General features: G+C 38.7%; 1 protein-coding gene across 1 annotated transcript; it reads right to left on the reverse strand.

Moving 5' to 3' along the window:
• Positions 1-1,754: 1,754 nt before the first annotated feature.
• Fundc1 (FUN14 domain containing 1) lies at positions 1,755-18,706 on the reverse strand. The gene is made up of 5 exons (XM_004665761.2): positions 18,555-18,706; positions 17,787-17,943; positions 13,140-13,215; positions 3,939-4,067; positions 1,755-3,244 (listed from the first exon to the last, which is right to left on the reverse strand). Exons 1-5 carry the CDS (start codon positions 18,580-18,582, stop codon positions 3,167-3,169), a joined length of 468 nt encoding a protein of 155 aa, XP_004665818.1. The 5' UTR covers positions 18,583-18,706; the 3' UTR covers positions 1,755-3,166.
• Between the last annotated feature and the right edge of the window lie 550 nt (positions 18,707-19,256).

A 19,256-nucleotide genomic window follows, 5' to 3' on the forward strand; every position in this document is an offset into this window, starting at 1 on the left:
TAGTACTGCTGTCACCTTTGGTTAGAGAAGCTCCATTTTACAGTTGACAGTGACAACTGGGAGACTCAGAACTCATCCTAGTGTTGACAGTAAGTAACAGTGGAGGTCTCAGCACAAAATGAGACATCTCTATCTCCCAATCCAAAGCTCAGAGAACACTGTAGAAGAGAGGCAGAAAGAATGCAAGAGCCAGAGGATGGGAGGGGCGTGCTATGGAACTCTCTTTTGAACATGGCATGGCTATTATACTCATGACCTATTAGCCAGTATCTGCACAATATTATGTCATGTATGGTGGTGAACATGAGGCTTCCATTCCTCTCTGAAGAGTCACTGGCAGTTAATGGTTGCTAGGGAAGTGGGAAACATTTTTTGCAGTGGTTTGGCCACTGGTAAATTGCATGTGCTGTGCATCCACACTCATACAAGGTAACCCTAATTAAATTCAATGGGTCAGTTTTTCTCACTGATACACACATAAAAAAAGACATCAAAGTAGAAGGGTACGAGTTGGGAAGAAGGGGTTCAGTGGGAGATGGGGAAGAGGAACAAGAAAGGAGGTAATGGGAAGGGACTATGAGCCAAATAATTATATATATGTATAAAAATTATCAAAAGTTAATAAAAAATAAATTTCCTTCATGTTATATGTATTAAATGTATATGAAAGAGAAATGAGTTTTGTGTTAGATTTGGGTTCCACCAGCCAAGTTATCTCATTATGTATCTGGAAGTATTACAAAATCTGAATTGTGAAACACTTCCTGTCCCAAACATTTAGATAGGAGTAACAGCTTCTACTATATGCTTGCACAAGTTGGAAATTCATTAATATGACTGTCCAATCTACAGGGAGAAATAGTGTGGATATGAGGCATAAAATGGGGTACTGAGAGAAGACAGTATACAGAGCACTATACTTACATACAAATATTTTCAACTAGGACTTACAAATGTCTAAAAATGAACTACTATCGTTTTCTGCTTTTATTTTTGTTGTTGCTATTGTTTTTACAGCCCAGGATGGCCTGGAACTCACTACATAGCCCAAAATGGCCTTCAACTCACTGCAACAGTCCTGTCAGCCTCCTGGAGTGGTAGGATTACAGAGGTGTACCACTACTCCTGGATCTTCTGATTTGTAGGTCTGGATTCTCAAAGGAGTTATTTCTACTGCTCATTTGCTACTATGCATATATGCCAGGATCTCCTATATTATTACATAATTTTTCATACTAGAATATTTTAATGTATTTTTAAATATTTATTTAATGGACACAGAGAAAGAGAGAGGCACAGTGAATGGGCATGCCAGTGCCTCCAGTCATTGCAAAGAAATTCCAGACATGTGTCACCTTGTGCATCTGGCTTACATGGGTACTGGGTATCAAACCTAGGTCTGTAGGCTTCACAGGCAAAGTGCCTTAACAGTTAAACCATCTCTCCAGCCCTTAATGTCTGTGTAATTGAAAGCTTGAGACTAGGCATTTCGTGTTCCCTTGATTTTCCTAGTGCATCATTTAAAGAACAGATGCTATATTTTCCAAATCAGAACTGAGACTGCAGATCTCTCAAGTAGCCTCCTTGCTGTATGGGATCATGCAGGTGTGGCACACAGAAGTAAGGCCAACATAGTACCCAACATGAGCTGACTATATTTATTCCTTTTAATTTTATAACAAGGAAAAGTTTAGCAAGTTAAAAACAGGAAAAGCTTAAAGATAAAGGAAGTATTTATAAGCACAATCACTTCATATCAAGAAAGTCTGTTTTATTTAGCATTGTATCTGAGGCACTAATGAGAAAAGAGGAATTAAAGATCAACCCCACACTCAATTTTAAGGAGTCTTACGATAATAAGCTGTAGCTTACAGCCAATATTGAAAATATGAAATGTCACATGTTTATAATACAAAAATCCTAAAACATACTTTACTATGGGGGCCTCCTATCAAAAGCAGAAAGGAGATAGTCTGATATTTGCAGTCTTCAATCTGAAGATCCCACCTCCATTGTTATGATTTTCCCAATACCAACCAATATTTCTAAGGGCAAAACTAATAATACACAAAGCTTTTCTTGGACAAAGAAGGCTCTAAGCAAGTGGTGTTGGCCCTGAGAAACAGTGAGTTAGCCTAGTGATCCACCAACGTAATGCTACCAAAGCCTGAGAGCCTTAGTACTCCATCTATGACTCAATGAAGGACACAAATCTCTTTAAACTACAATTTTATGATTACATAGAAAAATTACAGTTCTCAGACAGTAAATCAATGCTATACTACTAAGTATTTTCAGGCAACTTTTAACATGGGGAAAACAGACCAAGATAATAATTATAATTTTTAAAAATAAAAAAAATGAAGTGCATTTGAGGTTAAAATAAATCAATGAGGAAATTATGTGTACTCTCAATATAATAGTTCTGTCTAGGCTGTCAGAATAAATAAATAAAACAAACCAAACAAAGATTAGAAGCTAATACACAAGAACATATTTTTAAAAACAATGGATATCAGAAAAGGCAAAACAGCTTTACACATGTAGTATTTTCTTAGAAGAGCCTTTTTTAAAATGTAAAATTACTATATAAGCAAAGTAAGAAATACTGGGAAAACTATCTAAAACTGAGACATCAGAACAGTCTACTTAAAAGCTTTAAGAATTCTATCATTTCTAAACCTTCCATAAAAGGGCACTACAGTTCATTTTATTTCAAACATATCTTTGAAATCAGCCCTAACGTTGAAGCTACAAGACATTTTTTAATTATTGGCACCATACTAGGAAGCACAATGCAGAACATTTAAATACAAAGAAGATAACATTTTATTGGGCAACACACATAACAGCTTTGTTTCTCTGTCCATGTCTATATCCAATAGTGAATTTTATAATCTAGTTTCTAAACAGATGTGAATCTCAACAATGACAAAGCTTTGATTTGCTCAAGAATACTATTGCTCACATACCACATGGGTTGTTTACAGCAGATAATAGTTGCCAAGCTTCAGATGGCAAAATGCTAAGCTGTGCATTTGGTGTTGTCCAGCAAGTTTGTCTCCTTGCTCTGGAGACTCTGGTGGCATGTGCTGTTGAGAGACCACCCTGTCACCACCACTTCTCTTCTCATGGTTGGATCCATGAAGATGGAACATTCAAGGTCTTAAGATGCCAAGCCTAGCAAAAAGCCTCCCACAAATCCACTGGATATCACAATGTTCTGTTTGATAAATTCTGTTGCCTAAAAAACAAGGTAAGTTTTAAGAATAATACTCATAATTGTGGTATAACCTAGATGAATCTTAAAACAGTACATTAAATGAAACCAGACAAAAAGGACAAATATATGATTCTAGTTCTGAAAAGTCCAATTTATAGAATCAGAAAGTACAATGGAAATTAAGACCTGAGGGAGTGGGAAAATTTGGAGCATTATTATTTAATAGGAATGATTTTTTTTTTTAAAGCTCTGCAGGTGCTTGCTTCGGCAGCACATATACTAAAAGCTCTGCAAATGGATACTGGTTAATAATTGCAGAGGAATGTGAATGTGCTTAATGCCTCTGAATTTTATATTTAAACATGGTGAAAATGGTGAATTTGATGTTATATTTTACCACAATATAAAAGTACATTTAAAACATTCTCTTAATTATTGAATCAAAGCTAAATTTTTCATTTGTTTTCTTTTTCTTCCTGTTTTTGTTTCATTTTGCTTTTTTGAGAAACGGGCTCACTCTGTAGCCTAGACTGGCCTGTAAATTACAACAATCTCCTGTCTCAACCTCCCAAGTGCTCAGATAGCAGGCCCAGCAGAAATCCCATTAAAACCAACCAACCATACTCCTCAGTTACATTTTCTAGCAAAGGAGCATAACCCCCCACCAAAAAAAAAAAAATTTAACAAAAACACAGGTCAAAATTGCTTGTCTTACTTCTTCAATTATATTGTTGATTTCAGGTGCTGCTTTATTTGCTCGTTTCTTAATCTGCCTTTTTGCTTTGTTTACATCCTTTTCAACTCTCTTCCAGTCGATCTGCACATAGCCACTGTGACTGGCAATCTGCAAAAATGTAATAAAAAATTGGCTATTATCCAAGAAATACATGAACACTTAGATTTGAAGAAATTCATGAAGCTTTTAAGAAACTGGGACATACTCACTAATTTACTCATTCAAGAAGTACTGAGTGCCGATTTGTGGCAAGCACTGGGCAAAAGAGATTTAAGACTCCACTCAGATTGCGCTGGGCCAGTTAGAGAAACAGACATTACACATAATAGCTAACTTTGCTTAGATGTGGTAAACACCTACATGTTAGGGAAGGTATAACACATGATGGGAAAACATTTAAAAAACTATACTATAACTGTACTATAATTTCTATCATATCTTTTGGAATAGGGAATTATCTAAAAAGATAATTATCTAACATATGTACTTATTAACACATAATTTTTAATTCATTATATGTTTGATTGCTGGGAACAAATTAGGTCACTAAAGAAATCTAAGGGACTGGGGAAATAGCTCACAAGTAAAGTATTTGCTAAACAAGCATGAGGACCTATGTTCAGATCCCTAGTACCCATGTAAAATTGTAAGCATGGCAGCATGTGCCTGTCATCACAGCACTGAGGAAGTGAAGACAAGAGGATCCCTGGGGCTTGTCTCGCTGAATTAGAGGGTCAGAGAGAGACCCTGTCTTGAAATACAGTGGACACAAATGATAGAAGACGACACCTGATGTCAACCTCTGGCCTCCACAATGCACTTGCTCACATACCACATATGCATGCAAAATCACTAGAAAGAAACCGAAAGTAGCCTCAAGACCCTTCAAAAGAATCTTCCCTAACTCTGACTATCAAGACTATTAAGAATACTTTGTGGTAGTCGGGTATGGCAGCATACACCTCTAGCCCCAGCACTTGAGAAACTGTGGTAGCAGGATTGCCATGAGTTGAAGGCCAGCCTGGAGCTACAGAGTGAGTTTCACTTTAGTCCAGGTTAGAGTGAGACCCTGCCTCAATAAAATTTAAAAAAAAAAAGAAATATGCTTTATTTAAGTTTCATGTTATAAACCCTTTTAATAAAATTATAGCTTGCTGGGAGTCAAAAACAGCATTCTATGTATAGTAGAAAAAAATATTGTTACATAGCTATTTGTTACCCAAAATTAGTAGATTCTGTAGAGCTTAAAGAATCTTCCACTTTGGATAGAACACCAAACAGTTGAAGGAAAAATGAAAATCCTTGAGAAGCTAAAGACAATCAAAGCATTTCTGGGCTCTCCTTCTCCAACACCTCTAACAGCCTCTTCCCATTCCACACCACATGCACCATTGCAGCCCAGCCCTCCCCAGACTGTTATATTTGTTTGTCAATATCTCCATCTCCCAGAGGACTATGAATTTCTGTGTTCCTAGATCTCAAATAATGGCAGACAGATAGATAAATAAGATACACTGATGAATACAAAACACTGATGGTTAAAAAACAATGAATAAATAGTAAATCCCAAAGCTGTATTAACCAACCTGGCTCAAGCAAGATTCCAAGTGACTGGGCTAGATGATATAGAAGGGACTAGGGAGTGAGTGAATGGTTGAACAATGACATAAGTCACTACCACTGAACAGGTTTCCTGGAGAAGTTCAATGCTACATTCCCTGGGAGACAAACTTGGTCACACTGTAGAGGAACAGTCAGAAATGAGCACCATGTCCAGTGCAGAGATTACCAAGTATAAGCAAGGATGATCAGGCATGCGAGGAGAGCCTGCAACATGAAAACCAGACACCAAAGCAAGCAAGCATGGAAGGTCACAGGGTACACTTAGAGGAGGGGTTGGGATGTAGCTCAGTGGTCAAGTGCTTGTCTACCATATTTCATGCCCCAATTTGATCCCCAACATCACAAAACAACAAAACAAATGGCAGTTTTCACATAGAAGATGGAGGAGGACAAAAAAGAATGAGACTACTACTACTTAGAAAGAGGAGGGGAATAAGGGTGGGGAAGGAGGACAAAACAGGGTAATAGGAGGGGAATATGATCAAATTACATTATGTCCATGTATTAAAATCCTCAATCAAAAACAAAACAAGGGCTGAAGAGATGGCTCAGGTATTAAGGCACTTGTGTGCAAAGCCTAACAACCCAGGTTCGACTCCTCAATACCCAGGTAAAACCAGATGCACAAAGTGATGCATGAATCTGGAGGTTATCTGCAGTGGCTAGAGGCCCTAGTGTGCTCTTCTCATATATTCTCTCTCTCTTTCTCTCTCCCTCCCCCCCCTTGTGAATAAATAAATGAATTTTTTTAAAAAAAACTTAGGAGAACAGAGAATACAGGAAGAATTTTATAAGCAAAACAAGGACTGGGGTATGTGTAGCTCAGTGGCAGAGCAATTGGCTAGCAAGCATAAGACCCTGGGTTTTATCCATAGCAACAGAAAACAAAAATAAATAAATGAATAATACAACAAAACTTACTAATCATCAGAGACATTAAAAAAAAGATGATGTACAAAAGAAAGAACTCCCAATGGCCAAATATGGAACAATTTGTGCAATAAAACTGGCATTTAGAGTAGAACCCAAGTATACAATAAAAACCATACTTATATAAAAAAAAGACTGAATAAACAAGGGTCATTTTGTTACCTAGGTTGGCTGTGAACTGGGTTCCTTCTGCCTCAGCTTCCTTAGGAACTGTGACTATATAGGCAATACCACTACCTTAGCTAGAAAATTTCCATCTAAGTCATATATACACCTATCCTACTCCTTAGGTATGGGCTGTCTTAGTGATGTCCTTCCAAAGTATGAAAGAGGAAAAAATTTGTAGGTACTTTCATATAGGGTTGTTGTGAATGCCATGGATGCACTTTTTGGAAGTACTTGACAATCAAAAGACTTCAAAATAAATATTTGATTTGGTTCAAAGGATTGTACAAGTATGTAAACAAATGGCTAATCATGGGCTGGGGATGTAGCTCAGTGGTAGAATGCTTGTCTAGCATACCCAAAGCCCTGGATTTTCTCCAATACGCAAATAAATGGCTAATCACTGCAGTGTTATCTGTAAAACTGAAAGAAAAAAGTGTTAAATATGCTGGGTCAATGCTATGAATTTCATGTAGGACAGACCACTTGGATGAAAACTCCAGACCTGCAAGCCTATGAAGGCAATCACTTCAAAGTATAATCTGGTGATTTAGGGAGAATTTCCAGCTCCTGTCACTCTTAAAAACCCTCTACTTTCAACTCAAATTAGAGAAGGCATTCAACCGCACCATTTCTCCCTGACCTTCACAGTCTGCAGACATGCAGTTAAAGATGCTAGTGCTCTATCCTATGATACACTTCTAAAGGTCTTACCAAAATGCCTATCTGCTAACCACTGCATGGGTAGAAATGATGGGGTACAGAAGAGTAATTCATATATAATTAACACATTTCACCCTTCTCTTAAAATAACAATAAGCAGCAGCTCATGAAAGTTGAAAATATAAGCACAATATAAATACAATCATAGGGCTACAGAGATGGCTTAGCAGTTAAGGCATTTGCCTGTGAAGCCAAAGGACCCAGGTTCAATTCTCCCGAACCCACATAAGCCAAATGCACAAGATGGCATACACATCTGGAGTTAACTTGCAGTGGCTGGAGGCCCTGAAATGCTCACTCACTCTCAAATAAATAAATTTTAAAAATTACAAAATATATATAAGTATAGGCTGGGGATATCTCAGTGGTAGAATGCTTACTGTTAAAGTCGGGTTCACATTGCTGGCAGAAATCAGCTGACCAAGAGCATCTTGTGGGAAAAATAAGGTTTATTTTGGCTTACAGACTTGAGGGAAAGCTACATGATGACAGGGGAAAATAAATGATGACATGAGTAGAAGGTGGATATCACCTCCTGGCCAATATAAGGTGGATAAGAACAACAGAAGAGAGTGCCAAACACTGGCAAGGGCAAACTGGCAAAATACCCATAAGCCCACCCCCAACAATACACTGCCTCCAGGAGGTATTAATTCCCAAATCTCCATCAGCTGGGAACCTAGCATTCAGAACACATAAGTTTATGGGAGACATCTGAATCAAATCACCATACCTTATGCCTAGTATGCATAAGGCCTAGGTTCAATCCTTAGTGCCAACAAACAAATTAGATAGATATAAGTAAGTAAATAGGCAAACAAGCAAGCAGATAGAAAAACTCAGTAAGAACATTAAAAGATAAAGCTCCTGGAAAGTAAACCAAAATGATAGAACTGAGCCAGGTGTGGTGTGGCTCATACATGCAATACCAATACTTGTGGAGACTGAGGTAGGAAGATTAGTATGACTTTGAGACTAGCCTGTGAGTTCCAGGTTAGTCTAAGATAGAGTAAAATCCTGCCTCAAAAAAAAAAGAACTGGAAAACTGAAGACAAGCTGAGAAAATAGGACAGCAAGTCTTAGAGATCCATGTCACAGGAGCTACAGAGAGGAAAGAGGAAGAGGGACAGAAGGAAGGAGAGAACAATAAAGTTGAGGAAATCATTAATATTGAAAATGTTCCCAGTTATGGAAGAGTGAGTGGAAAAACTATAAAAGCCACAGAGTGGGTAGAAATACCCTGAGGCATGGTCCTCCTGCTACCACAGAGGAACTGAATGAGGCCTTCATCACCCCAGTGAATACCATAACCCCACTGAGGAGGGCCCCAGGGAACCAGAGGCAGGGGCAAGGGGATAAAAAAGTATAGCCTGTTAACATATATATATTAAAAATAAGTATTTTTAAAGTTCCCAAACTGAAAGGGATCTTTGAATTTCCAGTATTATGAATAAAAACAGGACTATCAGTTTGGAAAACCAAAACATTAGGGAAAAAAAAGAAAATCCTATAACCATCTATTGAGATGGTGGAACAAGTAGATGTACATATAAATATCCGGTTATTAGAACTGCTTTGGACTTTTAAGAGGGCCACTGTAGTAAGAAAATAATGAGGCATTATCTATACTCAACTAAACTATTGCTCAAATGTGAAAGGAAAATGAGAAATGTTCAGACATGCAAAAATCTCAAAAACGACACTCTTATGCTCATTTTCTCCAAAATTTACTGGAAGATGTGTTCTCCTTTAACATAAGAGATCAAGACAATGTATGATACAGAAAACAACCCAAAACAAAAGCAAGCGAAATAGCCAGAACGGTACTGACAGGAGATCCCATATAAAAGATATATTCCAGACCTAGAAAACAAGCAGGACAAAGGAATCTGGGACGAGTTTTTCATTTTTCTTAACTTTGTATTGACAACCTCCATACATACACACAATGTATTCTGAACGTAGTCTCCTCCCACCACCCTCCTTTGTTGTCCCTTACCCACCCACCCCTCCACTGAACCCCTTCTTCTTTTCAACTATTCCCTCTTCTATTTTGATGTCATCATTTTTTTTTTGCCCATATATTATGCAGATCTTCTGTAGGTAGTTACAGCCACTGTGAGGCCATAAAGGGGACAAGTTTGTCCAGAAGACACAAATAATGAGAATTAATCCAAAGAAAGAATCCCAAACTTCCTGCTAGATGTAATTGCACAAACCTTCCCAAGCATGGTTATAGACATCAATTCAAACTCAGTTAACTCTAGGCAATGGTTTTACACAATTACAAAACAACAATCCACATGATGAGGCAGGATCAAGGGGAACAGAGGGCATTAAGGTATGTGAGATGGGGAAGCATGGGCAAAACATAATAGCTTAACAAATGCTAGTTAAATTCTTATATTCCACAATGCAAAACCAATAGTAAATACCTGCAAGCAAAAGATCAAGTAGTACTCAGTTCACTTATTTAGAAAAAAAGAGACTACTGAAAGTAATGTGGTTGCCTTAAGGGAGGGGAAATGAGGGTAGAGAAGTAGGTGGAGAATTGCTCTAATCTGCAGTAAGTCTTACACAAGAACTTGACCCTTTAAATTAGACTCAATTCAAGTTTTAAGTCAAGTGAAGCAGTGAGAATTGAAAAGGAACAAAGAAATCTATAGCTTGTGATCACTTAGTTGTAAATGTCATATTCCATGTTTTTTTTTAAGTCAAGTGAAGCAGGGAGAGTGGAGAAGAAACAAACATATCTGTAACTGGCTGTGATAAATCAGTTGTAAATATTACTGCACTCAGACCAACCCCATGTAATATGGAAGAACCTACTGAAAATCACAATATTGTTACTAGAAAAGCTTTAAGTTCTAAGTAAGATAATATTTACCTTTAATTATAAGTATAGGTTACAAAAATACAGAAGCAGGCCTAAAGCTTATTAGGCAAGTAGCCTAAACATCACTTATTTCTCTATTTTCTCTTTCAGGTTCCACCTCCTGAGTTTTTAAGGCTAATTTATTTATGTGGGGAATTATAATTATGTATGGAAAAGCAGTTTGATGCAGAAAAGACCTGTATCCTTTTGACTTAGCGACAGCAAAGAATAGTGGACTGGGTTGGAGAGATGGCTCAGCAGTTAAAGCTTTGTTTGCAAGGCTTGTTGGCCTGAGTTTGGTTCCTCAATACCCAAGTAAAGCCAGATACATACAGTGGCACATGCATCTGGAGTTTGGTTACAGTGGCAGAAGGCTCTATTGGCTTTCCTGTCTTTCTTCTCCCTCTCTTTGCAAATAAATAATAAAAAAATATTAAAAAGAATAGATGAGGGCTAGAGAAATGGCTTAGCGGTTAAGTGCTTGCCTGTAAAGCCTAAGGACCCTGGTTCAAGGCTTGATTCCCCAGGACCCCTGTTAGCCAGATGCACAAGGGGGTGCACGCACCTGGAGTTCATTTGCAGTGGCTGGAGGCCCTGGCACGCCCATTTTCTTTCTTCTCTCCCTCTCTCTCTCTCTCTCTCTCTCTCTCTCCCTCCCCCCCCCGCCTCTTTCTCTCTCTGTTCATCTGTCACTCTCAAATAAATAAATAAAAGTAAAAATAAGAAAAAAGAATATATGGGACTAACATGAAAAGATGAGGTGGCCATGGCAAAATCTGGGCTTGAAGAGAATAATGTGTAGACTGAACTGAATTTCTGCAAAGCTGACAATGCAGAAAGAGATAAATTATATACTTCCTTCTTCCATTTTGTGAAACATTTTGGCAAATTCTGCTTCTACCCAGTACTCTTTTGCATGAACAGAAATGACAACTGAGTTTTCAAAATACTGAAGGAATTCCGGATACTCTTGATACTACACAAACAAGTCAAAATCAGCTCAAGTGAAATCCTCTTTTGTTATACAGATATACTCATTAAGGACTAAATTTGAAGATTAATCATATTCTTTTTACCTTTTACCATAAGAAATAAATACTCCTAATATTGTCACTATCAGAAAATTTATCTTTAAAACAGCTTACTTAGTAAACAACTCAAAATGCATGTTTAATTCACATAAATACTCTAGCTTTGTACTTAAAGATAACTACATTGGTTACTGCAGGATCAATGGCTTAGGTACTAAAGTCAGCTTTTGTTTGCTATAAACACCAATCATTTTTACATCTAGTATAACTGACAGTTCTCTGTATCTTTAAAACTGTTGCTAATATTTGTTCCCAGAGATTTTCAATTTAGAGATTTACTATATTCCATTTTCAGTGAATAATATTTTGGGAAAAATAAACGACCAGGTAGTTATGAATGTTAGATAAGATCCTGATAAATATCCTCTAGTGGCAAATCATTTTAGACTATAAAGGAAGATGAACAAAATTATTTTAATCCACCTGTCCCAAAATAGGATTATGGATAAGATTATGGTTGTTTCTTAAACCTAATTTTCCATTTTCTGCATTTTTTTCTTTTTTCCAAGGTCTTACTATACAACTCAGAAGCCCAGGCTGGCTTGGACCTTTCCACCCTTCTGACTTAGCTTCCCAGCCTCATGAGTGCTGCAATTACAGGTCTGTGTTGCCACACCCAATTCTTCTGCTTTGAAAAAGATGTGAGAAATAGTTAATAGGACCTCAACTTCCTCTTGGGAGAAAAACTTCCCAACAAGGAAATAGGGGAAAGAAAAGATCTTTTGAATCTTATGTGCATAAATTTTAATATTTATTCATTTAATAATATTTGCTCATTTACCTATTTGCAAAGAGAGAAAGAGAGGTAGAGAGAAGAACAAAGAGAATGGGTACACCAGGGCCTCCAGCCACTGCAAATGAACTCCAGATACATTCACCACTTCGTGCATCTGGCTTTATATAGGTACTGGGGAATTAAACCTGGGTCATTAGGCTTAGCAGGCAAGCACTGTAACTGCTGAGCCATATCTCCAACCCCTATGTGCACAAATTTTAAATACAGATTCAAAATAGTTAGAATGAAGCTGGGCATGGTGGCACATACCTTTAATCCCAGCAACTGGGAGGCAGAGGTAGGAAGATCACTGTGAGTTCAAGGCCAGCCTGGAACTACAGTGAGTTCTAGGTCAGCCTCGCCTTGGCTAGAGTGAGGCCCTACCTTGAAAAAACAAAAAAAAAAAAAAAGAAAGAAAAAGAAATGCTAGAATGAATAGTGAATTGTTGACTAGTGAAATGTTTATTCTGTTAGACAGATGTCTCAAGGGAAATTTGGGTAAATAACCAGAAAAATGATTTTTTGATATTCAATTTCAATATTACTATTACTGGTCACTGAGTATTGAACACAAGGCCTTGTTTATACTAGAGAAGTGCTTTACTACTGAGCTACAGCCTCCACTCTTTTTTGTTTTGTTTTGTTTTGTTTGTAAAACTGTCTCACTAAGTAGACATGCTGGCCTTGAACTTGTGAATCTTCCTGTCTGAACTTTCTGAGTACCTGGGGTTACAGACATGTACTACCACCCCCAGTTCTTAGTTATCTTAACAGCTGATATCATATTATGCTTACATTAGACAATTAGAAATAATTTTCTATCTTTCATGACAGATGCCAACTTTCAAAGCTCATTGTAGTTTTTCCATAAATGGGTGGCTAAAAGAAAACTTCTACCTTCTATTAAAATAAACAGGAACAAAATGGATAATCTGGACATTTTCAGTTCCCAATGGTCATCTATTAAACAGAAGCAAGTACACCACATTCTGACATACCTGAAGGAGCAGAAAGCCACCACCTACTGCAGTTGCTGCAAGTTTTCCAACCTTCTGGAATAAAAATCCTGCACACCTTTAGTGAAAGAAATAACAACAGATGAGAACACTCAATGATGCACCAAACTCTTTCCTCTTCTACTCTGTATTGCTTTCCTAGTAAAATCAAAATGTCAACCCATTGTTTTTGAACATGTCCCATTCCTGCTCAGAGACCTTCAATGTTGTCCTCACACCTAGAATCACAGGGTTGAGGTAAAAGGATCACCATGAGTTCAAGGTCAGCCTGGGCTAGAGTGAGACCCTACCTAAAAAATAAAAGTACATAGTCTAAAATGTCTGAGATTTGCTGCAAAATAAGGAAAGGAGAGGTAAGAAAAAAATAACAGCTACTGAAGCAGAATGATGAGTACTCAGGCGTTCGTTACTCCTTCCACATTGGTGAAAACTAAAATTTTCCACAAGTCATTTGTTTATTTTGCTTAATACAGTTGAGATGTTTCATACACCTGGCAGGTACCAACTCTGTTCAAACCTGCTTTGCCTGTTTCCAAGCACATCATGATTTCCTACCTAGATTTTCCCAGTTAAAGCTGTCCTGTTCTGTAAGGTCTAGATGTAGGTCTGCCTTTATGACTACACTTGAGGCCATGTTTCACATAGTCTACTTAGCTATTATTGATTTTTTTTATATTATGTCTACTTTGTCTCCTCTATGCTGGAAGTGTCAGCCTATTCTTCTCCAGTGAGCTCATATTCCCCTTAGTATTTCAGATCCACATCATGCAGGAGAACTCCAGATTTCTACTCTAGCCTTCTGCACTGAGTTGCTGTCTTCCCAAAATCTATGTCCTTCCTGGAACCTGTAAATGTCATTTTACTTGGAAATAAGGTCACTGAAGATGTAATTAGTTATGATGAAGCCATATAGGAACACAGTAGGCTTTTAATCCAATATGAATCAAGTCATAAAGAAACACAGAGAGAAGGTGACCATGTGAGGACAACAAAGGGAGACAGATCCAACTATCTACAAGCCAAGGACTGCTGACAACCACCAGAAGCTAGAAGCCGAACATAGAGATTTCTCCCTCTGACCGTCCAAGAAGGAAGTAACCCAGCTGACACCTTGTTTTCAGACTTCTTAAGTTTCCAGAACAGATAGTGAATCAAATTTTGTTGTTTTAACCTACAGTTTGCAATATTTCACTCAAAATATCCTAGGAAATGTATATACCTTCTGAAATGAAAAATTTACACTTCAAATTACCTAGTAGACCTCTCCCATACCCAGATCCATATGTTCAAAATGTTCCAAAGTACCTATCTTTCTAGCAAAAAAAAAAAAAAAATGCTACTAAGGTCCCAATTTCTAAGTACCATTCTCCAGGTTTGTTACTTCATATTCATCTCAGACTACTTCTTCTTAATCTTTAGTAAAATTGAATGGAAAGTTCTCTGCTTCTCATCTCTAACATATTATCTGACAGTATTTTCCTTTCCATGCTTAAGGGCATCATTACCTTGGTAATAGTTTGAGGTTCCATTACCTGCTTCCAAACCACACTCTAAGGGCACAAAAATTGGTCGTCATACTCTTCAGATCTTTTACCAACCAAACATCCTAAATTAGTTTTAACTTCTTATCATCAAAGGTATATCTACATACAATTTCCTTAGCTTCTCAGTGATGTGTTGAATTGGTCTACACTGTTAACTGGTTAGGTCCATGTCTGTTACAGAACATAACATCCACTACAATATCACATCCATTTTATACCTTAAGATGATTCCAAGAATTCACTCACTGATTTCACATTACAGTAGACATCATTACAATAAATCACTACCATAGCTGGTGATGTTGGTCAGAGGTTAAGTACTTGCCTAGCATGTTCAAGGCCCTAGAATTGATTCCCGGTATTCCAAACAAAAATAAACCATCCTTATAGTAGCACTCTATTACATAGTTCCTGGGTGACAGACACCTAGCTAAAACCCAAATACATACGTACATATATGCATATTTATACATATGTATATATATATATTACTATCAAGAATGTGTCCCTGCCGGGCGTGGTGGCGCATGCCTTTAATCCCAGCACTTGGGAGGCAGAGGTAGGAAAATCACCATGAGTTCGAAGCCACCTTGAGACTCCATAGTGAATTACAGGTCAGCCTGAGCTACAGTGAGGCCTTACCTCGAGAAAAAAAAAAAAAAAAAAGAACGTGTCCCTTATAGAGAAATCAGTAAGAAGGCCTAGAAAGAGGGACAGAATCAAGTAGCTAGGTCTCCTCAATATCCGGTTGGTGCTCCAAAAGCTTGTGTGCCATTGCTTGAAGACATTAGTCACTAAAGATAAACCTATATGTCTGTTTCTGTCTTTAGGCTTTCCAAGAACATCTGTCAAATATGGAGCTTCTTACCACATTTGGTCTACAAAAAGAAAATATACAATGATCTGATAGTCGTATTTCTTATTTTTAATATCTTTTAACACTGGGCTTTAAACCTTAATTCTCACTAATTAGTCATCCCTGGCGCCAAATTATTTTAAGGAGGATAAAGATATAATCAGCTGAATCACCAGAACAACTTGAATCTCACTAGAAATTTCCATTCTAATTGTAGGCTTTTTTTCATAAAGCAGCGTTAATAAATATGCATCATGAATAAATACTACATCTCTGTGCCACAGAATCTTAACAATATTTCTTACTGCTGCTGCTTTAATCACAACAGGGTATTTACAAAAAGACATAGAGGGGCTGGAGAGATGGCTTAGTAGTTAAGGCGGGTTGCTGTTAGGTTTGCATTGCTGGTAGAAATCACCCAACCAAGAGCAACTTGTGGGGGGGAAAAAAAAGGTCTATTTTGGATTACAGGCTTAAGGGGGAAGCTCCATGATTACAGGGAAAACAATGGCAAGAGAAGAAGGTAGACATCACTCCCTGGCCAACATAAGGTGGACAATAGCAACAGGAGTGTGCCAAACACTGGCAAGTGGAAACTGGCTATAACACCCATAAGCCCGCCCCCAACAATAAACTCCCTCCAGGAGGTGTTAATTCCCAAATCTCCATCAGCTGGGAACATAGCATTCAGAACACCTAAGTTTATGGGGGACACCTGAATCAAACCACCACAAGGTGTTTGCCTATAAAGCCAAAGAATCCTGGTTCGATTCTCCAGAACCCACATAAGCCAGATACACACTGAGGCACATGTATCTGGAGTTTGTTTGCAGTGGCTGGAGGCCCTGGCGTGCCCATTCTCCCCTCCCCCCCTCGATCTCAAATAAATAAATGAAATATATATTTTTTTAAAAAATAAATAAAATTTTAAAAGGCATAGAGAATTCCAGGTATGGTGGCTCATGCTGTAATCACAGCAGTTACGAGGCTGAGATAGCAGGCTCACCAAGAATCCCAGGACAGCCTAGGCTACAGAGTGAAATCCAAATAAGCAAGAGAGGAAGGAAAATACATACAAGGGTGCACTATTATTACAAAGTATGCATGCCAAGTGGAAATATGTAAATGTTTCAATTGACACAAGATGAGTTCAACTTAGAATGTTAAAAAAAAATGCTTATGGGCTGAAGAAGATGGCTTAGCAATTAAGGCATTTGCCTGCAAAGCCAAAGGACCCAGTCCAATCCCCCAGGTTCTACATAAGCCAAATGTGCAAAGTGATGCATGCATCTGGAGTTTATTTGCAGTGGCTGGAGGCCCTGGCGTGCCCATTCTCTCTCTCTCTCTCTCTCTCTCTCTATATATATATATATATATATATACATATATATATATATATATATATATCTCATAGATAAATGAAATATATATACTTTTTAAAATGCTTACAAGTTAAGCACCCTTACTTCAAATATTCTCTACAATCATGAACATTTTCAAAATAAAGAGTCGAACTGTTCTGCCCTTCCTTAACTGGTTAATCCTGTGGGCTAAAGTTAACAAAATGAGATACACAGTAAGAACTGTGTAATCACATAGTCTGAGTTGCTAACTAGTTAGTGTTTATTAACCACCCCTCCTTAATATATTCCACATTATCATTGTAGAATAAATCAGTTCATTAATTCCAACATAGAAACAATGTTTTCAGTTCTTCTTCAAAGCATTACCATTATCTAAAGCAGCACACAAAGGACAGAACCAACTGCATCAATAATTGTTACTGAGCATCTATTTACCCTGCTATCTACAGACGTGATAATCCTAGAGGCCAGTTCTGCTGTGGGAATTTCTCAGTTTTCCCAGTTGTTGGCACTAAATGGTAAGCAAAAAGTTACATATAATCAACTCATTTATTTAGTCCTATGTTGTATCATTGAATCAGATCCACTATATTTGCTGAGCTTTAAAGAGAGCAATACACAAAGAACAAAAGTACGGATAAGGAGGGAAGGGTGGCACAGTGATGGGCATGGGAGGATGACCCATCAAAATCCAACAGGGAGTCTGTGAGGGCAGATCAAATCAAGTATATAACTAAGAAAAGCCTCAAAGTGGTGCTCTTGTGATTACCAACGTAGGACCAATGAATGTACATGGTGACTCTGGCCCATTTGTAAAAAGGCAACAGCCAGGCTCTCAATGAAAATGAAAAGAAGATGTTCTCACCAGCCAGTCACGCCACCCATTACAATCTGGGTAGCTACTGAGTATTTTTCTACCATGGGTCCAGAACTGTGGCCAAATACTCGATTCCACCAGTGGTGTCTTCTTGCATACTCAGTTAAATCCAACACTTCGTAAGACTCGTCATCACTTTCATAGTCTTCAAAACAGAAAATGGGGGAAAAAATGAATCAATCTACAGTCAGAAATGGCCCACATATTTTTTGATTGCTACAACTCACTGTTGTCTGGCCTACAACAAAAAATGTCCAGATGGAAACTAATGAGTGTGTTTAATTCAATCCCTGTGACTAGGGCCTCAGGAGTAAAGGGCCTGGCAATAATACCCTCATTTCCTTTCCAAAGGCACAGGGTTGGCCTAAGGACACGAAGGCAGGGCGTTACACGGCAGTGAGGGGTCGCCCCGCGAATAACAGCAGGGTCCATTTTTATCAGTGGGAAACGGGGGTGAGGTGTTCCTGCCCTGTAAAGAACAGGTCAGGAAGCCAGAGAGAAAAATCAGTGGGACTCTACCAACAGCAATCAACCCTCACACTGTTTGAAGATGGAGATGAAGGGCCAGAGAGGTGGAGGTGGGGCAGGGCCGTGTTGGGTGTGGGGAGAAGTCTAATTCGGAGGGGGTGCTCAAAGGGGTTGTGTCAAAACGGAGCCCTAGGAAAGCTGGAGCAGGGGAAGGGAAACGCGCTGTGGAAATAAGGTCGGGAGCTATGAACCGCGTCTTAGATACTACTTCGAGCCCTGACTGCTCACCTTGGGGAGGGGGGTTCCGGGACGCCATGATACCTCCGGCGGCCAGTTCTGAGGTGCTCCCCGCCCGCCCTCCTCTCCCCACCACTTTTAGAGCCGCTCTAGGCCAACGTAAAAGTCTATGGTCTCCTTTTTTCCACCTCCTCTTTTTCTTTCTCCTCCTCCTACTCCCGCTGTCGGGTCGCCGCCCACTCCTCTGAGCGCAGGAGCTTCTGCGCAGCCGCACAGTGCGGGATTGATGTGGAACGTGAAGCGCAGCCCCACGAGAGCTTATGGGAGTTGTAGTCCTTTTCAACTGTGGCCTGGGCGCCTCGCAGCCTCTCTAGCGTTTCCATAGTCACAATTTCAATTTTCTTGTTAGAGAGCCTCAGGGCTCGTGTATGGTAATATAACAGGAAAACTAGTTTTGTAGGGACAGGCTCTCCTTTATCAAACTTTTCTCAGAGGCTCCCCCAAAATGTTTTCTTTCTTTTTATTTATTTTTGTTTTTTCGTGGGTTTTTTTTGAGGTAGGATCTCACTCTAGCCCAGACATGTGCCACCATGCCAGGCCGAAGCTCTCTTTCTCATTAGGTCTTATCCTTATACCCCGACCTTGGACACCTACTGCAGCTGTGGCACGAATCTTGCCAAATTTAGTAAAAATTCCTCGCTCTTGATATCTGACCACCCAGACCACCTTTCAGCAAGAATCTTATGAACTGGA

The sequence above is a fragment of the Jaculus jaculus genome, chromosome X, assembly GCF_020740685.1.
Source record: "Jaculus jaculus isolate mJacJac1 chromosome X, mJacJac1.mat.Y.cur, whole genome shotgun sequence".
NCBI lineage: Eukaryota > Metazoa > Chordata > Mammalia > Rodentia > Dipodidae > Jaculus > Jaculus jaculus.

Bases quoted from the DNA above. Each gene is read 5' to 3' on its own strand.
- Fundc1 (XM_004665761.2), bottom strand. From the start codon at position 18,582: ATGGCGTCCCGGAACCCCCCTCCCCAAG. The intron at 13,216-17,786 runs GTGAGAACATCT...CTTTCACTAAAG, and splicing joins ATGGGTGGCGTGACTGGCTG to GTGTGCAGGATTTTTATTCC. The intron at 3,245-3,938 runs GTAAGACAAGCA...CTTGTTTTTTAG, and splicing joins TCAACAATATAATTGAAGAA to GCAACAGAATTTATCAAACA.